This window comes from Hippichthys cyanospilos, chromosome 21, assembly GCF_059441005.1.
Source record: "Hippichthys cyanospilos isolate Australia breed blue-spotted pipefish chromosome 21, RoL_Hcya_1.0, whole genome shotgun sequence".
Taxonomy (NCBI): domain Eukaryota; kingdom Metazoa; phylum Chordata; class Actinopteri; order Syngnathiformes; family Syngnathidae; genus Hippichthys; species Hippichthys cyanospilos.
Genome location: NC_142389.1, coordinates 11,926,243 through 11,942,241, shown reverse-complemented (window position 1 = coordinate 11,942,241; position 15,999 = coordinate 11,926,243). Strand labels below are relative to the sequence as shown.

Below are 15,999 nucleotides of genomic sequence, written 5' to 3'. Positions count from 1 at the left end.
CTTAAACTCATTAAGAACCTACATTTTGAATTGTGGATTTTTTTTTCTTTGGCGTTCTGTGTTATTTGTGATGCCACTGCTAGCAAAAAGGAACCATAAACTATAAACTTATAAGGTAGGAAGGAAGGATCTCTGACGTCTCTGTACAATATGAGCAATACAAATGAGTATCAAACCAACATACCAACCAAAATCCCCTGTGCATACTGTATGTATGCTTATAACGTTTTTCAAAATTGGAGCATTACCGCTCATAAGCCTCTAGGTGACAGTACTATTCTTCTGGTTCTAGATTCTCCTGAGAGCCAGCCTATTTATTGGTGTCCACTGTTGTGTCCATTTTGCTTCAGCAGGAAAGCAAAGTTAATTGCAAACACATGAAAGGCTGCACGATTACGGCCAACATAATAATCACGATTATTTTGGTCAATCCTGAGATAACAATTATTAATCAGTCACAATGTTTGTTCAAATATCTATTTTTATTGGCCTTTTTTAAACAAGCAGTATACTGTATAAACAAGGCTTCAAGACTTGATACTTACAAATAATAACGAAATCAAATAAACAAAGAAGTAAATAATAATTCATACATATTCGACCAAGACATGGCAAAAACTTGGCACGTAAGGCAACACAGCTAACTTACTTGCTGAGTGCAAACCAATGAAAAAAAATAAGCTTACTTAGAACCAAGCACATTATTTACTTTTAGGCACATTTTAATCAATTTGCGGGTCATTTCAAACCAAATGTATTTCAATTTTTTTGCCAATCAGATTTTTCAAGATGGGTCTCAATTGACAGCTAACTAGGTTTCTAAATATATAATAGGAATCAGGTGAGAAACTCAACGCTATTTCACATTGGTAAATAATATATAAGGGTGAGAAAATCAGAGGCTTTTGTCATGCAAACATGTGGGAAACATTGCCCCCTGGTGATAGTATTACAAAGTGCTTGATTTGACATGTACGGTAGCAGGCTTTTTAAATGTTAATATCCCCGATGATCAGCCTAATTAATCGAGGCAGCCAATATCGTGATCATGATTAAAATTCCATTAATTGTGCAGCACTTATTGCACCCAAGCCTAACACGAGGCATCGCTGGAAAATCTTGGCATAGACCAGTAGTATAGTGAAGTCTGTGGGCTAGGATGTCCTCTACAGAGCTATAGATATATACTATAGATATAGATATAGACCAAAAACAAATGTCCCTTACTGTGCATATAAATTAATAGGCTGGGTCTCAATCTGACAATTGTGCTAAATTTTAACTTATGCCTGCATAGTTAATGAATGTTTGAATAGATAAATTTCAAATTTCAAATCACAACAATTTAAAAGTCAACCACCATCACGTAAATGATTGACACAAATTAAATTGCATATATTTTGACCTTTTCACGTCTCCATGTTGTACCGGTGGCTTATTTTATTCACAGTCACTTGAGCATCATTTTTAAACTCCAATTATTCCCTGATGCATGGAATGGACTTTCTATTGCCATCGTGTCTTGGAAGCAGCAAAAAAACAAAAGAACTTGCGGATAAGACTGTTTTCTAAATTACAAAAGGATTGGAAGAGATTTTCAAATATAAAAGTTTGCTTCCATCTCGCATCTTGTCTACTTCCCCACAACATCGTTGTGTCTGGCATTGTGCTTCTGTGCGATGCCGTATGGCACATGGGCAGCGATGGTACCCATCTCAGCCGCCCCCTCTACGTGAAACATCTGGTCGTCAAAGTAGATGTGGGGTCTGATCTTCTCCAGCATGGGGCCCTTGGGTGCCCCTGCCAGAAACAAAGCCTCGTCAATTTCCAGCCCCCAGGCCCGGAGAGTCTTTAGGGCTCGAATGCCGGAGCTGGCCGCGCTTCGGGCCGTTACTAAGAAGGTCCGGATTGGGCAGTCTAGTCGCTGGCCTTTAGCATAAAACTTCTTCTGGAGCTTCCCTAGGGCCTCTAGGAATCCTTTTAGTGGACCCTTTCGGAGAAGAAGGAGATGGACTGTGATTCAATATATTGATTTCACAGTCACACAGTGAGCAGTATTTTCTGTAATTACGTGATCCAGCAGGGTGTCCTCATTTTCACGCTCGTGCTCGAAGAACTTGTCCAGCCCGTGGGCCTTGAAAATGCGTTCGGACTCATCGGAGAAGAGAACGGCGTCGCCGTCAAACGCCACCCGCAGCTGGGACTCGGACACTTCGGTTTGCTTCTCTGGCATGAACATGGTTGCTGCCGCGATACCTAATACAGTAATCCATCGGAATGTCAAAATTTACATGATCATTTACGACAGTAAAACTCTGCCGGAAAACCTGCATGTGCAAAAATACCCCCCAGTGTGAAAACATCTTCATGCATTGAAGCCTTTCAGTCTTTCTAACTTCCACCTAGAAGGAAAAAATCCTACTATTGAATAATACGAAATGTTTCTCTCTGCATTTGCATAGGATTGAAATTCAATATAGCAAAAACAAACCTGCAGCAAAAGTCTAGCTTGGTTTATGCTTGATGCGGCAGCACACGTTTTGGAGCACTTTATACTCAGTGCGACTTTCCCCCGCCGTCAGACGATATTCTCCCATACTCTAGGTGGCAATAAATGGAGTCTAAAGCAGACAAAATACACCACTCATTAACTGAGGGAGCGAATCCCAGTAGACTCAATCTAAATTCTTCCAAGCGTTTTTTACCAGATCCCTCATCTCTCCCTAACGTGGTGTTTGCCAGGAGTTGTTTACGATATTTAGGTTATGGTAGTCCTTTTTAGCCGAATCATTAAAGTGCTTGTACCGGCGAATTTCCATAAGCAATAGTTCGTTCACCAAGGTTTTCCGCTCGTTAAGAAATTTCGGAAGGTACACGTTGCATTAAATCTGGCCCGCGTTGACTCCGCGTGGACGGGCGGGGTTGCGGAAATAATGTCATCTTGACGCGTGGAGTTGTGTGGAGGTCGTGGATGCACCAAACTAAAACCAAACTTAAAACTTGAAGACAGGATTAAAGTAATAAAGATGAAAGATGGATGAAGCAAACTGAAAGACATTATGCAAGAAATTGATGTAAGTATGAAAATGAATGCTTATTATAGATTTGGCAAAATCTTTTTTTCAATGTGAGCTAGTTGGATGGTTTTGTTTTTAAAATCAGTCAGATTGTAGATAGCACAACATGTTGTTAATGTTTACGCCCGAGACATAGATTTGCTATAGTGAAAAGTCCCCTGTTATCAAATATTTCTGGCTGCAAACATGATTTCGTTGGAGAGGAGTTCTACTGTACATCCTTGTAGTTGTTGTAGTTTTCATAGGTGGTATATTATCCAAGTAAAATTCAATACATAAATAATCTTATACTAACATATTATATATTCTCACTCTTCAGCATTCACACAGTAATGTAACTGCACACTGTGTGATCTCCTCCACATACAGGAAATAGTAGCAGATGGCCAAACAGCTTATTAAGACCTTTCAAATAAAATGTCAAGGACGCCTTCTTTGCCCAGTGGCAGTGAATGCGCATGTTGTGTAGTGAGTCACCTTGAAAGGTATCTGGTTGTGCACTTAATCCTCCCCTGAGGGTCTAAACGTAGTCAACATGTTGTCTAATTGAGATTTTGGCGTTGCAAAGGATGTTTGGGATTAGGAAGAATCAATGTTAATTAATGTTAATGTCAAACTGCTTAAAATTAGTTTATAATCAGGTGTTCAGCCAGAAAAAAACTAATCTCAAGATATGCTAAGTATAGCTCACCTTCTGCTAGTGCCTCTCTGACCTTTTCAGCGTCGGCTGACAGGTAGAGGTTGGTGTGCCAGGCCTTGAGGTAGCCGATTGGACTGCTTCCCCCAGTCATGCAAAATCGCTCGATGAAGAGATCTGGGAACAACACATTTAAAGGGTTTTTTTCAAGCTAGCGACGTGAGCTAGCCAACATCTGTCGTTAGCTAGACCAACCAATACACTTCTCCCTCTAGCTGTTGCTCTAGGGTATATCGTGAAACTCATAAATACTTGCAACGCCATTGAATATACATATATATATACACACAATATATACACACACACTCATATACATACAGTGGTGCCTTGGTGGTCTCGACTTGTTGATGTTTTGAGGTTACTGCGCTCAGTAAAGAATATGCCATCACCATTGAAGTGAAATTAGATATTATTTAGCACGGTGGAACACTAACAAAGAAGTTGTTGCACGCAAGAGAAGACCGTTCGAGCGAGATTACGTATAGAGTAATATATTACTTATTTTTTGTTTATCTATTTATTATTTTTTATTTATGATCTGTATGGTGTTCTGACTTACACCGCGTCTTAAGAACGGATCCACGTCGTAAGTCAAGGACCCCCCTGTGTATATGCGTGTGTGTGTTCCCACTGGTCCTCCCATATACGTATATATATATGCATATACAGGCAAAAATCATGTGTGCGTGTGTGTGTGTGCGTGTGTGTGCATGTGTGTGTTCCAACTGGTCCTACAGGATCTCATTAAATGTTTGTTTAGCTTTGTAGCTGTGGCCTGGTGGGTTTGATTCCCTCAGCACTTTGTAATTGAACTTTTTCTAGCCTGAGGAAAACAACATTTTTTGTACTCCGTTTTTGTACACATCGTCAGTATCATCTTTTCTAACATCTCAATCTGATTTGGTGTTCTCAATTGTGTCATTTGAAACACAGCGATTATCGGTAGTAAAACAAGGAAATGTTCAACATTGTGTCACCGCTGGTTTGTGTCATTTTTAACTCTCTCAAATTTGATTAGCGTAGTGTACCTTCTGAAAAAATGTCAAATTATCTAGTTTAATCAATAGAAATATTAAGCAATTACATCAAGGCCACCCAGATAATGAGAGATCCCAAGGTGTCAAAAGTTTCCTATGAAAAAGCTTCACAGCAAACAGTTACGGAACTCCGTTATCACTTTTTAATGACTGCGTGACCTAGGGTAGCCCATCACTGACCCTCTCTGCGGGAGGTTTGTTCAACATCAGTATGTCTCCATAACATCAGAGAGGCCTTGTTTGCCTTTGCTTTTGTCTGAAAGCTCAGAGGTCTGGAAACATTGGAGTGCTCACGCAGAGAGCCACCAGCGAGATCTAAGGCCGTCTCATCTGGGCGGTTCCATTCCGACCTGTTTTTGTTGGGGCCAGCGGATTAACCTTGGATCTCGTGGGACGTGGTTTTGGACCCAACCAAACATGAAGACCGAAGGATCTGACATCGTTTGATGATGCAAACAGGAAGTGGTTAGTGACGGAGAGGAAATTTGCGTGGGAACGATTCTTCAAAACTCAGCTGTTGATACATGTTGTTTATGTCCTCTTCCGCATCCTGACTCTGCAGAATTATCTTGTCCCTAACTAGACAGCCTTAACGAGAAGATAAAAATATTACAACAGTGCACCAGCGCCAAATTAGCTCTTTCAGATATATGGTCCTCTGGCATCATATACCTTTCCCTGAGCTCAATGAAGAGGCAAGTAGTAAAGTAAAAGCGTAGAAATGCGTCAAAAATGTGTCTAAGCCAGGACAACTTACACTTATTTCACTGCATTGCTCAAACATCAAAATATTCCCTTATTTACATTTTTTTGGATCAGAAGATATACCAAATGATAAATCACAGTCTCAATGATCATGTCTATTTTTGGAAATGTACACGTAAAAGGCACACCAGGTTATAAAGTACAATGGATTATTTGGTACAATTGAGAATAAGGTGCAACGGATTATGAGGTGCAGTGGGTTTTAAGGGGCACAGGGTTAAAAGGCGCAATGGGTTACAAGGTGACACGAGTTGTCATGTGCAACAGGTTATAATGCGCCACGGGTTATTAGGCGCAGCGGGTTATAAGGTGCCACAAAATACAAGGACCCATAATTTATAAGATGTACCATATTATAAATCACAGTCTCAATGAACAGGCCTACGTATATTTGGAAATTTCCATGTATAAGGAGCATATCAGGTTATAAGGTACAACAAGTTGTAATGTAAGGCGACATGAGTTAAAAGGTGCAACAGGTTATAAGGCACAATGGGTTACTAAGCACAGCAGGTTATAAGGTGCCACGTGTTATAAGGCACCATGATTTATAAGATGTACCTGATTATAAGTCAGAGTCACAATGAACAAGTCTATTCTTGGAAATTCCCATGTAAAAAGAACATGAGGTCATAAATTACACCGTATTGTAAGGCACAATAGTTTATAAGGTGCAATGAATTATAAGGAAGTGCAATTTAAAGTAGCACAGGGTTACAAGGTGCGATGGGTTATAAGCGTCACGAGTTATAAGGCGCTTCACCGTAGAAAGGTGTAACAAGTTATAAAGCAGAAAAGTTAACACCACAGATTATTAGGAGCAGTGGATTATAAAACAGCATGGCATGAGTTATAAAATGGCTTATTAAGTGCCGCCGGTTATAAAGTTTAATGGGTTATAAGGCTCACTGGGTTACAAGGCACGAAGAATTAAAAGGTACAATGGGTTATAAGGCACACTGGGATATAAGGCGCCATGAGTTATAAGGCATTACAGTTTTGAATGACAGTATTTTAAGTTGGTCTTAAAAGGACAGTGTGTAAGATTTAGACCGTTTTTCATTAAAAATAAATAAATTATATGATTGTAAATTTCAAAAATTTGCAAATGAATTTATTCTTAATGACCAACAGTATATTTTAAATATAATCATAGGTCTAGTTATCATTAAATTATATTACATGGGAGGTGGCACTTCTCTGGAGATGGTCATGTTTGTTATAGCTACAGAAAATGGTAAATGCAGCATCTGTAGCGCCTCCTGCTGTCCGTAACGAAAAATGGTCTAAATCTATCAAACTACCCATTTAAAGTCTCAAAAGTACAGTTAATGCTTCATTGTGCTGCCAATCACCTGAGGACTTACTGTGATAGTTGATGGTGTTGATGAGGCGGATCCCGACGTGAGCATGGTTGTATGTCACCAACACAATGTCGAATAACTCTTCGCTTTGCGGATACAACTTCCGCAGACGAGTGTTTACCGCTTCTAGAGCCTGTTGACGACAAGACGGCATTATTTTGACATGCACTAAATTTCTCTGACATCTCTTTTGCCAGTTGTATTTTGGTCAAATAGCTAACATACTAAATTGGCATTCACTCATAACAACAGAATAGCATAACTTCAAATGGTTTTCTATTTTATATGCATTTTTGTACAGGGTCACTTAAACCATATCCATTTTCTAAGTGGTGAAGAAAAAATGTCTATAAATAGACAGTCTCTTAGAATCTCTTAAAGAAACTTTTGACAAATAGTTCATCTCAGATTTTTCTCACATTTGGCCCAAAAGTATGTATGGCTGATAAAATGTAGATGTCCATGCGAAATATTACATTTTTTAACCTTGACAAAGGGGAAAGCAGGTCCAGGGGCAAAGGGTTCATTTTCATGATCAATTTGGTATCTCAGGTACTCCTCCACACCGTCCTGCTCGAACACTTTCTGCTCCTTCTCCGTTCGGAACAGAACCCTCGTGGAAACAGCGATGGTCACTGCGTTCTCAGGCTTCGGCTGCAGCCACAAAATGGAAAAATACGACCAAGGAGAAACAAACACTTAGAGTTAATGACAAGGATTGAGAGTGAAGGAATTAACTACTGTAGGAAAATTTGATTTTTATGACAAAAAATACAAAGTTTAAACTGGATGCCCTCTCATTATTTTTCACATTCCAACATGTCATTAGTCATATCCAAAAATATGAATTTGGAATCCGTGTTTATTTCCATGCCATGCCACATATTTCGCTTAGCACGTGCAAATGGGAAGCATCACAGTCAGTGGTTTTAAAATGATTGCGAAATCACAACAATCCAACTATAAATGTCTTCTTTCTTTGTATATTTTTCCAGGGCAGCCTTTGGTCCCGGAATAAAAACATCAACATGGCCCACTTCAAAGACCCACTTGAGTCAGCACAGCAGGAGAACATTTATGAAAGGGTTTGACGTGGTGCCACCAACAGAGAGAACAGAACCGAAGCCTCTTTGTCTGACTGTGAACTTGAACAATTGCCCTAGATAAAATAATAAGTGTCGCCTTATCATTTGCAGTGGTGCAAACTTCACAATTACAATTCTGTGCAAAGGCAAATATACAGTAATTTCTTATTTTTCTGGGTTAATGGGAACCGGAACCCCTCGAGATAAGCAGAAATTCACAAAGTAGCGTAACCCCCCTGACGGAATTTTCATTTATGTGTATGTGGGTACCTGGATTTTTTAAATGTGAAAAGTATTTATACTTTACATATTTACAACATAGTACTGTTGTACACATATTTACTTATATCTTGAATTAATAAACCTTATACAGGAACTGTACTGTTATCACTTCCTGTTCCCATCCCATTGGCTGTAATCTCACGGAGAGCCGAAGTTAAATTAGCAGTGCCCGGAAGTCTCATTAGAGTGAAGCCTGCTGCAACCGCGTGACCATGGACCAATAAAAACAGGAGTTGGGGCGAGTGTAGATTACAATTCCTGCCCTCATTGTTTAATGGTCGCACCGGGAGAACAATCACGTGTCTTGTAGGAGTGCCGTCTCACTCATGAAACCCGTACACGCTGTTAGGTAGATGCGAATGAAGAGCAGGAAAGAGCAGCACTGCACTGGAGCGTTGTGAATATCTTACCTAGACTTCTTTTGTAATAAATAAAAAGTATTGTTGAAATTTGTTATCGTGTTTACATTTATCGTGCTACAGGTTTCACTCCAATTAGACTTCCGGGCGCCACTGACATAGCCGCGGCTCTCAGTGCAACTACAGCCAAAGGGATGAGAACGGGAAGAGATAACATTACAGTTACTGTATAAGGTTTAATAAGTTCAGATTTAAGTAAATATGTGTGCTGCGGTAGTTTGATGTCCAAGGCGCAATAGTGGAGGCGCGAAGTAGCGAGGGATCCTTGCATGTAAAAATAATTGCATACTTTGAGGGTCAGTCTATAGCTCTAATTTGTGTTTACTGTAAGGTTATTCATTTTATGTGAGATTGGAAAGCAAATCCACAAATTCAATCCCAGAATCATCCACTCCTTTACTACGGGTGGGAAAAATATGAACAGATCATTGTCAAAAGGGTCATGTATCATTATTATGGCTGACCGAGTCTTGGAATTCTTTTTCATATGCTGCAGAGTCTGTGAGTCTGAATGACCATAAAACTACTAGTATTTACCAGTCTACTATGAAAATATTTCTCAAACTGTAATCACTTCGGAACAAAAACTAAAAATATTTTGACACCTTTTGCTACAGCTGAAAATGTGTTAGTGTTTGATATTAAAATGTTATCTTCCTTATGATGCATGGTCAGTGAAATATTTTTTGGAGTACCTCATAACCAGTGCAAAGCATATTTTTTCATGGAAAAAAAAATAAGAAGTGCTGTGCCATTATCTGATTTGAATACACTTTAAAGCTACATTTGTTGTGGTCTCTGGAGGCATACATTTATTCAGAAACTAAAGAAAATGTTTCGTTTATCACTTTCTCTCTTTTATTTCTGGCTTATCAACTGGAAAACTGTAACTAATGACAATGCACATCCGTATACAAAATAAGAGCATACACTGCTTTGCAATTAAACAATGTCGCTTTATGATTCAGTCGATTTGGTCTTAAATTGAAAATTTACTGTTTGAAGTGCATTCACGTATGTCCACTGGAGAACTGCAGCAATAGGTTTTGCACTCTTGAGTACTGTTTTTTTTTTTTTATTATCATTTTTTTTATTATCATTATATGTTAAAATCAGTATGTGCCCTGCGATTGACTGGCAAACGTATGGATGAAATGGCCACATAACCCTTGACAAGCTTTTCACTTCGTGATTGGTTAGTTGAGAAGGTGTGCGTGAGGTCATGCATGCACAGAGGAGGTTAAAATGAGGAGAGAGACAACAAATCTTTTCAGTCATCCGTGTGTCATACTCACAAAAAACACGCCTCCTTCCACCTTGCGGGCTCGTCTGCCTGTCACCTTCAGCACAATGACATTTGTCATATTTTCAATTCAGCAAATAAAAATGCAAATGACTTGTAAGGTAAAGAAGCCATAGATGGTTGTAAGTTTTGTTTTGTTTGAAACTGAGATGGAAAATGTGATGATAAAGCACAGAAATAGAAATAGAACTACAATTAATGAACTATAGATTACAAATGCAATTTATTTAGACAAAACAGATGTTGAAAGTGGACGTTTAGCCAAAAAAAAAAAGTGTCATGCTGATAAATGTTGCATTTTCAAAATGTCAAGTAAACAGGATTATCCACCATTTTTTTGTTCTTTAAAAAAAAAGTGTCATGCTGATAAATGTTGCATTTTCAAAATGTCAAGTAAACAGGATTATCCACCATTTTTTTGTTCTTAATTATCTCACAAGGAATCCATATTGGCCCTTGCTGTCAACTGAAAATGACATCACATCAGGTAAATATCAGTCACGGCTCAGCTTAAAATACATCGCATAACTAAATTTAGGTTGAAAATTTAAAGTGATTTGTGATTTGCTGTATGTGGCAAAATGGTTGCCCTGTGATGGATAAAAATGGGGTTTGTTTTTTGTTGAATTCATATTCCACAAATGCAATAATAATCAGAATACAATTTTTAGACAATTGGGGCTACCTAGAGTATATTATTGTTAAGAATATTAAGGAGTAAGTAGTTTTACTTTATTCTAGTCTTATTGTCTAGATCGGTAGTTCTCAATTGGGGGTACCCCTGGGGGTTCTTGAAGGAATTTGAGGTGGAACTCGAGATTTTAAATAAAAAAACAAACAAACAAACATGCAAAAATCCATCACAAATAACCACTGAATTAAATAATTGTTTCAGGAAAATATAAATTCATAAAACAAATTTTCTGCTCACTAGGTTATTCAATTTCATTATTGTAAAAAGGGTCCCCCATACTAGAATGGTTCGATCCAACTTGTCATGTGCCACCTCACGTTTCCTGTCAAGTTAATGCCTTTTTTTTTTCATGAACACATCTCTACTATGATTCGAAAAGAAGATACTTTAAGTTGAATATTTTTCTGTGGACAAAAATTAATTCCTCTTTTTGAGGAAAAAATATCATACTTCTTGAACATCTTGAATCATGTGATGGTATCTCGGAGTCAGCAGTTTCTTGCTTCAGATCTTAAATCTCAGAAAGGACGCATAGTGTCCCTCATGGCAATGCGACCTCTGAATCTTTCTCTGTTTCATGTGGTGTCCCGCAGGGGTCAGTACTTAATCCGTTATTGTTTAACATCTACATGATCCTTCTTGGTGATATTATACTTAAACATGCTATTAATTTCGTTGCTATGCTGATGATACCCAACTATACATGCCTTCAGAAATAACAGATCTGTGTAAGTGCTGTAACCTGGAGGTTTGCCTTGCCAAGATTAAACAATGGATGTCTTCCAATTTTCTGCATCTCAACCCCAGTAAAACAGAAATGTTAATTATTGGCCCTGCTCATCATCAGCACTTGTTTAAGAATACCACTTTAAACTTGAATAGTTGTATTATTGCCCAAAATGGCTCAGCAAAAAAACCTCAGCATGATGTTTGACTCAACTCGTTTCAAACACATATTAAGAACACGACGAGAACAGCGTTTTTTTTCACCTTCGCAATGTCGCCCAAATTCGCCCTATTCTGTCTCCTGGTGATGCTGAAACATTAATTCATGGTTTTGTTACATCACGCCTTGACTATTGTAACATATTGTTTTCTGGACTTCCCAGGTCCTGCATCAAAAGTTGGCAGTCAGTACAAAATACAGCCACAAGACTTTTGAAAAGGACAAGAAAGTTTGATCATCTTGACAAGGACAAGACCTTTTGATCATATTACCCCAATACTAGCTAACCTGCATTGGCTTCCAACCTGAGATGTGATTTTAAGGTGTTGTTACTTATAAAATTCTACACGGTTTAGCTCCTTCCTATCTCGTCAACTTAGTATCACCATATGTTCTGTACCAACAACTTCAGTCACAAAATCCTGGTTTGTTAATGACTCCATGGGCTAAGAAGTACACGGGATCGAGGGCTTTTACCTTTCGCGTGCCAGTTCTTTGGAATGCCCTATCTATGGAAGTATGTGCAGTCACCTCAGTAGATATCTCTAAATCCTGACTAAAAACACGTTTATACACGCAAGCATTTAGTTAGTGGGTCTGTCTGATTGTGGCTTTCTTCTTCTCCTTCATGCCCCCTTGTCCCAGCGAAATGTTGAGAGATGATTTGAACACCGCCATCTGGCCCTGATCGATCATCAAGGGTTATGAGATGGACCGCCTCCTCTGCGGCACTTATGTGAGGATGGACCCACTCGGCCAGACTGTGAGGAGCATCCTGGCCAATAGCTTTGCCTGCTGCAGAGATATCTTTGCACTGGACATTTTCTGCCTAATATGGCTCAGTGTGTTCATCTGTATTTTGTCTGTATTTTGTACACTCAGCATCCACTTCAACCTGTTGAGCCTTGGAATGGGGCTCCTTCCACCTGTGATCTCTTCTGAAGGTTTCTGATTTTCTCCAAATTGGGGTTTTTGAGTTTTTCCCTTCCTCTTCTGGGAGCTTTGATCAGGGGATGCTGTATTGTATTTATGATGAAAAGAAGTCTCTGTATGACTTCTTTTCACCTGTAAAGTCCTTTTAGACTTCACTTCAGACTTCAGATTTCTTCTACGAGCCAAAAGAGGACACTTTAGGTTGATTTTCTTTTTTTTTTTGCGCACCAATACAAATGAAGTTTGGAAGAGTGTGGAGTTTGATAAATCAAACACAGATGGCATGTTTTAAGATGTTTTTTTTAACCCAAAAATGCTTTGCACTGGTTAAGGAGTACTTGGCTGAAAATATATTATTAAATATATTTCACTGTAAAAGCATTGAGAACCACTGGTCTCAATCAAGGCTAGCTTGTTCAGTACAATTGTCATTTTTAAATGGACATAGAACATAGTTTTGTGTCGTTTGTTGCAGGTCCCCTTTATTACCCTCACAGCATATTTTACATAGAAAATTGGCCTCGATGGAGGTCCACGCCCCCCAGTTTGAATCTCACCATTGTAGTTTTGCCCCATAAATTTTGCTCTGGACGTGCCTAATCCAGCAGAGTCAGTTTACTCTATGAATAAAGCGTCATGCTGTCAGAAGTGGGCTGGGGGTGATTCGCGATCCGATACGGTCAGCGTTAACAGCCTGCCCTCTGCCACCCGGACCACACGGCATGCCTCGATCACATGACCCCCCCCCCCAGCCTTTGGTCACTGCCTTCCTCCTCAACACCTATAGCCCCTAAAACCCTTACTCATCTATTTGCATACATGGGGAGACTTCTTCTTTTGTATCATAGAAACAAGGGAGGAAGATAGGAGGAGTTTCCAGGTAGCTGGCTCAGGGGAGGCAAAGGCTTGACAGAGGGAATAAATAAAGAGGGAACACAAAATGACACGGTTGAGGGGGATATTTATAGGTGAGTAAAAGGCCACAGATGATGTGACGTGTTGCAGCGGATATGATAGCCTGGGGAGTTTGTATGCGCTAAAGTTTACTTGCAACCCTATAAAGATAATCTGGAAATAAAACAATGTATAAACAAAGCATATGCATGAAGCCACTCTCATAATTTTTCATTACATCAGTGCTTCTCAATTATTTTTTGCAAAGCCCCCCCTCTAGGAAAGAGATTTTGCGCCCCCCCCCCACTTGCCATGCCAACAATAAATAAGATTATCTATAAAAAAAATTATACATAAAAGTATAGATAAAACGGTTTCCTTTTTAAGACTGAAACAAGGAAAACATCAGTATTAAAAAAAAAAACTTTCAAAAAAAACAAGTGCATCAAAGTGCACTTCAAATGACAAAAACAAATCATTTTCCTCAGAGTCAACGCCACCCCCGATAGCTCCAAGATATGCTTTATTTCTTCATATTAAGTTTATTGCAATGCACATCTGTAAAAATAAACATATTTTGTGTCGAAGTGACTATAACACAAATTAGAAATACGCAATAAAATTGCTTCAAGTTCCAATTAATCTATGCTTAATTTGAAAATAAAATGAACCTTTCCTGCCACAGTGGTAAAAAGCATGAAAATAGACGTGCCAATACTTGCAGAAATCATACCTTAACAAACCCCCACGGGTACTCGTCCCCCTCCAGAAAACTGCTGTAACTAGTACGTGAACCTTTGAATGCATAGTATCTATCAAGGATTTTAAATAGTGTAATTTCTATATAGAGATTATTTTAAAAATGTTGCTTCTTTTCGCAAGCTCAACGTTCTTGTTTTTAGCCTCAACATACAATTATTTGCTACTTCAAGTAATCATCAGCACAATTCTTTAATGAGAATGAAAATACTGATTTATATTCTACAATAGGCTCTGTTCTCATTTCATTCATTTTTATGTCAACAGTTTGTAAGCAAAGGGCCTCCTTTGTTGTTGTTTTCAGCATGTACAGTATATATTTTACCTTTGAGTTCCAGGAGTCTTTTTTGATTGAGGTATTTAGTAGTGGGACGCTTCCATTTGTACAAAATATTTTTCATAGTAAATAAAACAAAATTGGATGTGCATGCTTTTACCTGGAAAACAACCCTGATATATGAAATGACTCTTTGTCTTTATAAATAAATGCCTACCCTCAAACCACCTACCGCCAATCGTGAAAGTTTCAACCAAAACAGCAACTTCTATCAAGGCATAAGCAGTCACTTAGATGGATCCAAGCGTGCCACATTTCATTCACCTCACTTCCACTTGTAAAGTGCTATAACATTGTTTACCACCACTATATTGCATTTAATTGTTTGTGCACCCAGTTGTAAATATGTAAAATTGCTTTTACAGTCTACTGCCATTCGTAAACTTAAAGTATATTCCCAAATCGTGCTGTAAAATGCTGTGCGACATTGACATCTCCTGACCTATAATCCTTCATAAAACCCATGAGCTGATCATGTGGTCGATTAATTGACGCCGGATACTAAAGTTGCTCGGACTTGCCTGTTTTGGCGTAGCAGCGAGCCCCACGCGATCTTCTTGGAGCTCGTCTGTCTCCTCCCAAGATTCTTTCTTCTCTCCATTGGATGAGGCGCAAATTTGGAACTCCTTCACCTCCACGGGGTCCACACTCATCTTCACCATTAGAGAACGTGAATGCCCCTGGATGAAGTAATTACCAGGAATCCCGTCTAAGGTGCAGTAGCAAGTTTGCTGAGCTTGCACCTGCCTGCTGGAAGCTGCCCATGAGTAAAGAGAAAAGATCCTGAGAAAATCAAGAATGCTCTGCTAACCCTGCTTACGCATAGCAACCTAGTGAACAGGGTCATGTATAAAGTATGTTTGTCGAGAGCCGCAGTCCATCTGCTGCTATCTCTCTTCCTCACTTGCAAGCAACACCGGCCTCCCTCGCCGCCTCCCTCCGTTTTTGTCCCACTAACGCGCTCCCTGCGTCATGACGACCTTCCGTGTTCAGTCAAGCTCTGGCCTCTCACTGGCTGGTGTTGACAGGGGGAATACACGTGGGATGTGAAGAAATATTATTTGGAAACGTGAGACGATGTGAAGTATGGGAATAAATAAATAAATGGGCAGCGTGGTGGACCTGTGGTTATTATGCGTGATGGCAGTGAGGCTTAATTTTACAGTCAGTGGTTCTTGACTTTTTTTTTCTCAACACTACATTTGTAGCACGATGTTTAGGTGTATTTTATTCAGCAATTTCAGCGGCTATATCGTCTAAAATCATCTCTCAAATATTTTGGCCCGTCTGGGAGGAATTTGTGTCACTAATATCATGGTGCATCTGTATGAAAACAAACAAAAAAACGTGTTCAGTTTTTTTTTGTGATTAAAGTGACACTGTGTAAGATTCAGAATGTTGTTCCTT

General features: G+C 39.1%; 1 protein-coding gene across 2 annotated transcripts; it reads right to left on the bottom strand.

Moving 5' to 3' along the window:
- Positions 1–501: 501 nt before the first annotated feature.
- nt5c1aa (5'-nucleotidase, cytosolic IAa) lies at positions 502–15,501 on the bottom strand. 2 transcript variants are annotated; one of them, XM_088404455.1, is made up of 7 exons: positions 15,114–15,501; positions 10,022–10,066; positions 7,427–7,594; positions 6,944–7,073; positions 3,769–3,891; positions 2,072–2,256; positions 502–1,990 (listed from the first exon to the last, which is right to left on the bottom strand). In XM_088404455.1, the coding sequence occupies exons 1-7, from the start codon at positions 15,252–15,254 to the stop codon at positions 1,634–1,636; spliced, it is 1,149 nt and encodes a 382-aa protein (XP_088260581.1). In that variant the 5' UTR covers positions 15,255–15,501; the 3' UTR covers positions 502–1,633. The 2 variants fall into 2 exon arrangements, with proteins under 2 accessions (XP_088260581.1, XP_088260582.1); XM_088404456.1 differs by lacking the exon at positions 10,022–10,066.
- Positions 15,502–15,999: the final 498 nt, after the last annotated feature.

Excerpts from the sequence above, each read along its gene's own strand:
- nt5c1aa (XM_088404455.1), bottom strand. The coding sequence starts at position 15,254 with ATGGTGAAGATGAGTGTGGACCCCGTGGAGGTGAAGGAGTTCCAAATT. Across the intron at positions 7,595-10,021 it reads TGGAAGGAGGCGTGTTTTTT|CCGAAGCCTGAGAACGCAGT; the intron begins GTGAGTATGACA and ends TTGTGGCTGCAG. Across the intron at positions 7,074-7,426 it reads CTGCTTTCCCCTTTGTCAAG|GCTCTAGAAGCGGTAAACAC; the intron begins GTTAAAAAATGT and ends TGTCGTCAACAG.